Consider the following 10,317-nt stretch of genomic DNA (forward strand, 5'->3'; position numbering starts at 1 on the left):
AATCGATGTAATTAAGACGCGGAAAAAAAGCGGTATGAGTAGGCGCACCGCAGTGTATGGGGGTACGTTTAGCGGTTCTCGGTCGGCTGGTGATGCGCGAAATGCTACTATATTAACCACACGACAGACGAGCCGCTTGCGGCGAAAGGTGTGAAAAATGATGATTGTTTTTTTTCTCTCCTTTAGCGGGCCGCCCAAGGCCCCAAGACGATCGATGGTGATCGGTCGGAAAATGTTTAGTACAATCGGGCGGGCTGCAGCAATCAGTGCATCGCAATCGGGCTCCTGGACGGTGTTTCGGCATCGAGACGAGATGCTCTCGCATGCGCACACCCCGCCGATGGGGGAGGGGAGGAGAAACGGCCCACGGCAACGATATCTCGTGCTAGATTAGGCCGGGAAAATGGGTGTGAAAAATCATCGTCGAATGATTCATGCATCGATACACAAACACACATACACGCGAGCATGGTAATGTTCCATCTTCTCGTTAAAAGCGAATCGCCCATTTTTATTGGAGTGCGCTTGAGAAACCGAATCCATCGCCGAAGAGATAAACAAAACATTAAAGATAAATGCCTACCGATCGGAGCGATCGATTGCGGCAATGAATTCGCACTTGCGAGTGATATGAAAAGGCTCGTTGGAATGGGATTGGGCAAGATTGATTTGATTTTATTATTTATTTAAAAACAAAGTTTTTTAATGGAATGTGCTAGCTCTGATTCGCCTTCTGACAGAAAATGATAAGAGTGTATTATTCTATAACATAGATTAAATAAAAAGATTCTAAAAGAATTCGATAGTGTTCTATATCAAACTGAATTTGAATCGGGTTTAAGAAACTGATTATTTTAAATTAAAACTGAATACTTTTACCTGTCCTTCGATCGTTAAATAATGTTTAAAATCTTTTTACTCGATGTGTGTCGATAGGAAAAGAGAAAATCTTTTACCACAAGAAGCGTCAGCGGTTGCAATGGGCATTTAAAATTTTGAAAATTATGCGCAACATCGTTCACTACGGACAAAGTGAATGATATGATTGGAATACGACAAACAACGAAAAGAAAACCAATAAAAATTGACCAACGTACGATGAAAAAAGGGAAAAGGGAAAAAGGAACATTTCAAACGATGGAAATAAAAACTGTTTCAATTTTAATAAAGATAATTGCTGATGAAATTTACGAAATCTGCCTCAGATTCGAAAAATGAACTTTAAACCACGTTTGTACATGCGTTTAGCTTTAGTCTCCTTTCATCAAACGTGAGTTGTGAAATCGGTTGCACGTGGTGTGAGTACACCAAACCGCTTGTTTCGTACCAGTTTTCCACCATAGGAATTGCAAGTGCAGGGATGCTGGTAGGGAGAGTGCATGGAATGCGTGATTAATAACACCCAAACCAACCGCTGGGACCGCGTTTTCGGAGAAGGGAAAAGTGCTAATTTCTTCAACTCGCCGCCTCCTCTCCGGGCCGGGGTTTATTTTTAGTGGGGCGGGACCTTCAATACCTGTTGACCGAAATAACTTCTACTCCCGGTGCGTCCATGTATCACATTCCTCCCGACAGCAACCCTGGGTTTTTCATTACTCACGGGCCTGGTCGCGGAGTTGTTTTCACTCTCCACGTTTAATGTCGTCCGGTGACTGGATTGTACGAGAGAACTAGTTAGACGAACTAAGTACACGATCGTAAATAGGGGTTTTCCTCTTGCGTATGGAATTTCCTCTTCACCTGTTAGTCGGCCATGTGGAAATCACATGAGGAAAATCTTGGCCACATCCTCCTCGGTTGGGTCAACCCGAATGAAACATCGGAATGCGATCAATAAGGTTTTAGAACCATCACAGAAGCATAGAATAATGTAAGAAAACTGCAAGGAATATGCATGCTAAATTATACATTCTTCAAAACATCCGGTTTCTAAAAGAGAACCTGAAGAGAACTTCTGTAGGAAGTTCTGTAGTAGTTGTCTTTTCCCAAAAATCAGAATACTTTAGTGGTGATTGTACGTGTCAGGTGAAGTGGAAGTGATAAACTCTTCCAGCAAACTAGAACTCTGTTGAAGACAAGGTTAGAGCCACTGCTTGAACGTTGAACCATTCTAATTGTTCATTGTGAAGATCAAGTTGCCTCAGCTGTGAAAGGTGAGAAACTATGCAGATAAGTTGTTTTTTGGACACAAGATCCGTAATTACGTTCCTCGATGCTGCAGCTTATGGGCAGAGAACCCAAAAACATTTGATAGTATTTTGAAATGTCTGCTCTGCTTGAAAATCACCACCGGTTTACACAACGTACCCTGCTTTGTCTTGTAATTTTAGGATCATTTAGTTCGTTATCACTTACCTGCCACAATGGACGTCCAGGCATTTTGATGTCGATAAGCTAACAAAAGGATTTGACCACTATCGGAACACTGGGCACCACTACAGGAACGCGTTTGATTGCAGATTGATCGCTACGGTTGCCCGGTGAACACACGAGTTGCACACGCGTTCGAGCGTCGACGTTGGTACACACGGCAGTGGTTGGCTGGCGTCCGGTCGGCTTAGTGTACTGCCAAACAAAGCTGTGGCTGGCTACTCTCCTGTGGCTTACACCTGCACTCAACTCAACGCGCTGCTGCTCACTCGACTAACTGAACCAAGCGCTCGGCGCATTCACTTCAGCTTCGCGGATGCTGGAAGAGTGTGGCGAGATTTTGACATACAACACCGGTGGGGTTTTTTGGTTTTCCGGGGCAGGAGGGAAAGAAAAACTCCTGATGCCCACCTAGCGCCGAAAACGGAACCTAATGGCGACCAGCTGGGGGTGTCGCGCACGCACACGCCTGCACAAGCGAATCGCCGAATGCCGATGAGGTAAACAAAACGCTGGGACGCTGAACAAAAAAACGCGAATGGACGCTACACTCCGGGACTCGCCGGGCTGTTGTGGACCAAGGGGAGCTGAGAGGGAGTTTCGTTCCAACCGTTCGGGGCAGAAGTTGAGAACCGAATACGTAAACCTGCGGAAAGCTGGGCGTGTTATATATATAGACAATCGTGCGGCCATCCAGATCGACATCATCGCGATCATCATCATTTTTTTGCTGCTGCTGTTGTTGCTGCTACTGCAATCGCGCAACGGAACGGCCCCCCTTCTCCAAACCCTTCAACGCGGGCAACGTTGGCTTTTCTCTTTCGTTCCCTACCGTTTGTCTTCAACTTCAGCCCTCAACACCCCAGCTTTGGCACACGGGAAATGCATTTGTTGCCTTTTTCCAAACCCCGAACACATATATGCATTCCGCTGTGCGTACCTTTGCCTGCACCCGCGTAAACTTCGCTTTTATCCGGCACATGATTCTCACATCCGTCGGTTTTCAAATGGTTTACGTTTAAATCAAATTCGTATTAAAAACCCACCAGCTTCAACACACTTCGTTCTGCAGGTGAAATGATGTGCATTGACTTCAAATGAAATTCGTCGTAAGACTATCAGTAGGCGGCTTCAAACCACTTCGTAGGTGGAACATGTATGACTGCGAATCAAATTCGTCTTAAAAACCCACCAGTAGGCGGCTTCACAATACTTCGGAAGGTGAAGAATGTTTACAATTCAAGCACCCAAACACCGGTGTGGGCTTGCTAGAGTTATTTCCACAGAAACATTGAGTTTGACGTTATTATTAGCTTAAATTAAGACAAAAAGATTAAGGTACGACTCGAAACAATTAATCGGCAACAAGAAAATGCATCCATCGAAATGGCTCCATATTAGTATGCTTCGCCTAGCATGAATGAAAGACATTTGTGCAATTCAAATGAGCTATTCCAGGGTGTCTGTTATGCTCGGCAAACTGCAGCGAACTTAGGAACGGAGCTGGAAAATAAAACTAAACCTTATCAGCCACCATTGTGCGAAATGGTGAACGAATTGCACTTACGCATGCTTCCAGCAAAACATTGGCAGCAGTCTTGATTGGTTTGGCACGTGTGTGTGTGAGTGTGTGTGTGTGTCTGTATGTGTGCTCTTGATTGGTCTGCAAATATGTGAAATAGTAACATTCCCAAATGATGATTATCAATCTTTCACGATATCGCAATCAATCATGGTTGTTGTGCCAAAGTGAATTAAAAAATAGTTTTCCACCGACCGATACATATCACCGTCTGTGTCTGACTGACTGCCATTTGCTTTTAGGCCGGAGGGGACCGTCCCCCACCGTCCCTCGCTGCTCATTTCCCCCCGGCAACTCGGTATATGGTTACATTTATTTGCATTTTAAAACAACTGATTGCACGCATCGTCTCGCAAGATCGGTGCACATTGCACTCGAACTTCGCCTTCGGCAAGATTTCATCGAAGACCGCTCGGAATTTTGCGATACCAGCGCGCCAGAAAGTGAAATGTATAAATATTCCACACCGCTGCCCATCGGATAATGAAGTACGTGGAGTGGGAAGGTACGTGCGCGGCAATCGGTGGGGAAGCGTCAAATCATCTTCAACGAAACGTACCTCACCTGAGGGTTGTCTGATTCATTGGGATAATTGTCCAATATCAACTAATATTGCCATCGCGAAAGCTAAATATTAAATTTTATAAACCGATATACTCTCTAGTAACACCATTTAAAATCACCAACTTACAAAAGTTGGCACAAAAGGGTGCACAACCGAAAAATTCGTTCCGTTATTGTTATTCTTACGAACATTAAATGCTACTTATAGCAACCTCAAAAAAAAAAAATTAAATTAGAATTATGAACTTCAACAACACAACAAATGCAGAGTAGAAGAAAGCGTTCCAAAATTAATCCTGCTGCAATCGCAAAACCAGCGCAACCCGTTGTAAGCTAGTTAAAGGTGTATTGCAGTGTCAGAAAAAGAAGATAATTCATTTACTTCACAAGGTGCACGTGCAAAGAACATGATGGAGGCGCCTAGTAGCTTGATGCCGATAAACTTCTTCCTGGACATTTCTAGCAAGCTGAGTATGAATGAGTGAATGTTTTCATAAGATGCATAATAATAAGTATTTTAAATAATTTTATATATTTGAATCAAAATTTTCTTTTTCAGCCTCGAAAACACGCTCACCAGATGGGTTAGTGTCGGAATGGATCCACTTTGAAGGATTCCGATCGGACTCGGACTCGGACTCAAGTCGATTGGTACACGCGTTGATTCGGTTTGAATGGAATTCAATTTTGACTTGGAACTAATTGGTTTCACTTCAGATTATTGTTTGTTACGATAATAAACTATCCTATTATGTAATTTCTTTTACAATCAACAGCCTTCGAATATTTCGAAGTTTCAAAAATGAATGTTGACTTGTGAATTAAAGCATTGCTTAATGAGCACATTTAGCATGTTCTCGCTGTTTGATTTTGCTTGTAAAAATAGCTGTTTAAGACGAGCTCCGCTCAAATTTAGTCCGAAACGATCCAGTCCGGATTGAGTCCATCCAGGGAGCGAATATTCGAATGCCAACACTACCCTGTTTGCTCAATAAAACCCAAGGTCGGTAGAGAAAGATATTTTGACAGTTAGGTTGGATATTATTTACCTTTCACTGTACCATTGATTCCGGATAATTTAATCACGCTAAAAACCCAACGGAATCCAATGGAAGGTAAATATATTGGTGGTAGAAATTGTATTATTTCCATTACGTGACTATCGAAGCCGCATACGCTGCATTTTGGTTGGAAAACAATTTCAGACCTTGCACAAAGCCGACCTGCCTGTTTTAAGGATCTTGGATTCCGAAACGAGGGTAAACAAATCAAAAAAGGCAAAAATGTCCGATTGACGGCCGGTATTAGCAGTAGGAAAACATTGGCAGGCAGTGCCAGCGGCATGCAAATATCGATGAAACAAGCCTGAGCCAACAGACAACGTTCTGGGGCGCGAAAGCAGTTCGGCCAACCGTCCACCGAGTTTAGTTTCTGTGCGAGCCGCTAGTTCCGATGCGAGCAAACCTGTTCTGGTTGTTTGTTTGATCAGCATCGTGCCCGAGGTGAAACCGGACCAGCGCGTTGCCTAATTAGCAAGTGCCCGGGCACACGTGCAAACAAACTGGAAGGTGAGCTTGAGAGATGATGGCACACTTTGAAGGTAGTGGAGGCAGCAGACAGCAGGCGGCTTATCATATTCCAACGCGTTACCGAATAGCACCCATCCCCGAGCGCGGAATGCCTTATCGCTTCCTGGGCGCGATGCAATGACAGTTTTCTGATTGGATCAAGTGCCCATCGTTGTATGGAACCATTCGAGTTAGGGCTGCGCGCACCATAATAACCTGCTTCTACGAGAAGATAGTCCAAAACATCCAATTATTAATGATTGATTTCTGCTCGATTCCCCTCACTTTCAGACACCATCGCGAAGCGGACGGGCTGACGAAGGAGATGCTATCCAGTAAGTGCTACCCTAGTGCGTTTTGCTTGTGTGTATCAAAAACTACCGCTGTTATCATTGCTCTAACATTGCTTAACCATTCTAACCCATGGCGTTCTAACACCCGCTATAATGTTCATCGTGCGCTTTGCTCATCCACCCAACATACACCGTTTGATCCGTAATTAACGTCAGGAGTGTCCCTTCTTCATGTAGAGCTACTCGACCACGGAGGAGGCTCCGGAACGGGCAGCACCGCCGCCAAGGCGCTGCTGGTGGCGGCCGGCGTTGGGCTCGTGACGGCGACCGGGTATGGCGTGTACCGTCTGCTAAAGTACCGTGCGGCCCAGCGGCCACCGACCGAATGGCGACGTGTCGGCGAAGTTTCCGACCTTTGGATCTACCCGATCAAATCGTGCGGTGCGGTGCGGGTTTCCAATTTCCAGTGCTCGCCGATCGGTCCGCAGGTCGGTCTGCTGCGCGATCGCATCTTCATGGTGGTGAAGAGCGCGGACGGCACGTTCATCACGGGCCGGTCGCACCCGACGCTGGTGCTGGTGCAGCCGTCCTTCGACGCACGCTACGAGCTGATGACGCTATCCGCGCCCGGCATGCTGGACATCACGGTAAACGTGCGCCAGCTGCTGGCGGCCCAACCAGGTGCCGCCTCCGTCTGGGACCAGCCGGTCAGTGCGGTCGACTGCGGCGAGGAGGCGGCCCGCTGGCTTTCGCGCTTCCTGCTCAGCGAAGACTTCGGACTGCGGCTCGTCCTCTACCCGCACGATCAACCGACGCGTCCGGTGCGCGAAAAGAATCGCATCCACGCGCTGCTGACGGCACGTGACTCCGGCGCGTTGCACGATGCCACCAGCTACATGCTCGTCTCGGAAGCATCCGTGGCCGATGTTAACTCGCGCCTCGACAAACCGGTGCCGGCCCTGCAGTTCCGCGCTAACATTCTCGTCAAAGGTCCGACCGCCTTCGAGGAGGACGACTGGACGTGGATCCGCATCGGAGAGACGGTCTACCGCAACGTCAAACCGTGCACGAGGTATGTTTACTTCTCCATTTGCCCTCATTTGTCATGCCTTCACCTTTTATCTGTGTGTTTTTTTTATTTCCACCAACACCATTTCGCAGACGATTGGACACGGGGTAACGATGGCTGTTTTTTTTCTATCACCATATATTGTTTCCTTCACTTTTATTCACTCGATCTGCATCTTGTTGTTGAGCGTCGCTTCTGCTATCACCGGTATCTTTCATCCGTTATCTTCGACCTACCGGGAGACCGACTACCATTGTGCTGTTCCTACGAAGCGCTGGGACATATTTTTTGTTCGCTTATCTTTGCCTCGCCCGGTAGTCTTGTTTCTTTTATTTACTTCTTTTTGGTAACCTCAGTAAGTTACATACGTTTTGCAACGCGATAAACCTTTAAAAGCTTGAAAACTTAAGAAGTTACGCTTATTTGGTACTGCATTAGCGTTACTATAACAACATTCTATTAGGTTTTCAGCAATCTTAGTTGTACTTCAATTTGTTTAAACAACTGTTTTTTTTTTTTATGGTACAAAATCAAGATTTACAAACGAAAACGATACTAACACCATTTATTGGTTAAATAAATAAAAATAGAAAACAGAAAGATTACACAAATTTAGAATGTAAAACCATGAAATTGGACATCAGTTTGTTTTGATGTTCTGCAATGAAATAGAACCGCGCTTTTGAGGATTGCATTACATGTGCAAAATTATAATTTTTGTCATTTTTATCTCCTTTTAGATGTCTTTTCACAAACGTTGATCCGGAAACGGGCGTGAGCAGCCCGGAGCAGGAGCCGCTGACCACGCTGCGAAAGTATCGCCTCAAGCCGGGTCTCGGTGCGTCGCCGGTCGTGGGCATGCAGATGGGCATCCGAACGCTCGGCTCGATCGCCCTCGGAGAACCCGTCTACGTGGGCTAGCACTGCTATTGGGAGCCACGCAGGAGCAACTTACCGCGTACGTATTTATGGCCTTCTTTTGCAAACAAACTCACCGCGAGAGGACGTGGAGGAGGACGAGCGCAGCGTCGGATAGTGCTTTACGAAATCAATATTCTGTTTTGTTCGGCTCGTCAAACGTCCGTCGGAGGGGGGAAAGTGTGTGATAGTGAAGGGCGACGGGAGGGGCCCAAACCGCATTTGCCATGAGAGCGTTTTGCTTTATTTTTGTTCAATACACTTTTGCAAACAACTATCAACAAGCCGGTCAAAAAATTCATTGCGAACGTGGAAAGAAAATGCGTGGGACTGCTGCGGCTGCTCTAGGCGTAGTATACGGGATCGCCGACCTTGACTGAGGCACCCCGACGCAGCCCCAGGTGAATGCCGAGGGCCGGCGATTCTCCCAGCGACGGAATTTGACGGTATCTGCGAAAAGTAATACGAAAGATGGTGGGATGAGTGTGTGTGTGGGAGTGATGGGAGGAAGGGCGTCAGGTGATCACTCACTGCTTGAGCGTGCGTAAGGGCTCCTTGTCCGGGTGGGCCACGCCGGAAGCGGGATCAATCGTGGTGAAGATGCAGCGCAAACAGGGCATCTCGTAGCGGAACACGGTCTCGCCGATGCGCACCCAGCGCCACCGGTCCTCGGCGTACGCCTCCGGGCCGCGCACGACAAAGTTCGGGCGGAACTGCAAGGCCGTCACCTTGTTCTCGATCCGCTTGTTGAGGTCGGCCACGCTCGCCTCGTTGAACAGCATGTAGCTCGTCTCGTCGTGGAACGACCCGGTGTCGTCGCCGTTCTTCCGGCGGGTCGTTTGGTCACGCGGGTTGTACCGCAGCCGGTAGCCGACCGGCTTGTCTAGCAGGTAGGACGAGAACCAGCGGGCCGCCTCATCGCCACAGTCCACCGTCGGCACCTGCTCGCCCCACACCGTGCTGTCCGTGATCGCACCGTCGGCCAGCCGGGCCACATCGATCCGCAGCTCCGGCATGCCCGGCGCGTTCAGGATCATCGTCTCGAAGCGCTCGTCGAAGCGGGGCTCCACCAGCACCATCTTCGGCTTCATGCGCGCCGTCACGAACTTGCCGTCCTCGTTCGTCACCATGAAGATGCGGTCGCGCAGCAGATGCTGCCGCGGGCCGAGCGACGAGCAGCCGATCTGTTGCATCACCAGCGGACCGCACGATTTGATCGGGTAGACGTAGATTTCGGCCAGCTCGCCCGCCTTGCGCCACTGCTTGGGGGGAGTGTTGTCGATGCGCCGCTTCAGCAGATAGCCTCCGACCGACAGCAGCACCACCCCGCCGACTCCAGCCGCCACCAGAACCGCCTGACGGCCGGCAGGCAGCCCACCAAACTCATCCACCAGCTCTGCGCAGCACGGGAAACACACAAACTATTAGCCTTGCGTTGTGCATTTGCGCTCTCTTGGAGCCGGTGCAACTACTTACTAGAAAACATCGCCAGGATAGTGCGTGATTTGATGCGAGTTACGAGACGAGACGCAGCTACGGACGCGCCAGCACCAGTTCTCCCTCGCTTCTACTCGGCCTCCCTTGGCTGATAAATCGAATCCAATTCGCCCTGATAATGCTGGTAACGTGTGATGGTGCTGATTGTTGCCGTTTGACCAGCTGACCTTTTCGCGCACCATCATACCAGCGAGTTGATTTGTGCATAGTTAAAACATTTTAGCTGTAAAGCATTTGATAGCTTTGTTTGTCCATCATTGTCGGCCGAGTGTGTGTCTCGACGAGCGTTAGACCAACACACAATCATCGCAATCATCGCACGGCAGATTTCAATTACTCGCGCGATGGCCGTTTAGTGGATCCTGAGTTGGTTTCTTCAGCGTTTCGCACCGGACTGTCGTCGAGCATCTTACACTGTACATCTTGTAAGGTACGTTCCCAAGGGCAGTGATGGCA

At 48.0% G+C, this 10,317-nt stretch overlaps 2 protein-coding genes across 5 annotated transcripts; one reads left to right on the forward strand and one right to left on the reverse strand.

The window, feature by feature from the left end:
* The first annotated feature begins 5,807 nt into the window (after positions 1-5,807).
* LOC131290812 (mitochondrial amidoxime reducing component 2-like) lies at positions 5,808-8,528 on the forward strand. 4 transcript variants are annotated; one of them, XM_058319992.1, is made up of 4 exons: positions 5,808-6,084; positions 6,376-6,419; positions 6,594-7,449; positions 8,187-8,528. In XM_058319992.1, exons 2-4 carry the CDS (start codon positions 6,410-6,412, stop codon positions 8,365-8,367), a joined length of 1,047 nt encoding a protein of 348 aa, XP_058175975.1. In that variant the 5' UTR covers positions 5,808-6,084; positions 6,376-6,409; the 3' UTR covers positions 8,368-8,528. The 4 variants fall into 4 exon arrangements, with proteins under 4 accessions (XP_058175975.1, XP_058175976.1, XP_058175973.1 ...); XM_058319993.1 differs by having other exon boundaries at positions 6,615-7,449; XM_058319990.1 differs by lacking the exon at positions 5,808-6,084 and having other exon boundaries at positions 6,341-6,419.
* A 71-nt stretch (positions 8,529-8,599) lies between these two features.
* On the reverse strand, positions 8,600-9,850 carry LOC131290777 (mitochondrial amidoxime reducing component 2-like). Its single transcript, XM_058319952.1, has 3 exons — positions 9,841-9,850; positions 8,896-9,760; positions 8,600-8,814 (listed from the first exon to the last, which is right to left on the reverse strand). Exons 1-3 carry the CDS (start codon positions 9,848-9,850, stop codon positions 8,709-8,711), a joined length of 981 nt encoding a protein of 326 aa, XP_058175935.1. The 3' UTR covers positions 8,600-8,708.
* Between the last annotated feature and the right edge of the window lie 467 nt (positions 9,851-10,317).

Source organism: Anopheles ziemanni, chromosome X, assembly GCF_943734765.1.
Source record: "Anopheles ziemanni chromosome X, idAnoZiCoDA_A2_x.2, whole genome shotgun sequence".
Lineage (NCBI taxonomy): Eukaryota > Metazoa > Arthropoda > Insecta > Diptera > Culicidae > Anopheles > Anopheles ziemanni.

Excerpts from the sequence above, each read along its gene's own strand:
- LOC131290812 (XM_058319990.1), top strand. The coding sequence starts at position 6,341 with ATGATTGATTTCTGCTCGATTCCCCTCACTTTCAGACACCATCGCGAA. Across the intron at positions 6,420-6,593 it reads GACGAAGGAGATGCTATCCA|GAGTGTCCCTTCTTCATGTA; the intron begins GTAAGTGCTACC and ends AATTAACGTCAG. Across the intron at positions 7,450-8,186 it reads AACGTCAAACCGTGCACGAG|ATGTCTTTTCACAAACGTTG; the intron begins GTATGTTTACTT and ends ATCTCCTTTTAG.
- LOC131290777 (XM_058319952.1), bottom strand. Across the intron at positions 8,815-8,895 it reads CCCTTACGCACGCTCAAGCA|ATACCGTCAAATTCCGTCGC; the intron begins GTGAGTGATCAC and ends TACTTTTCGCAG.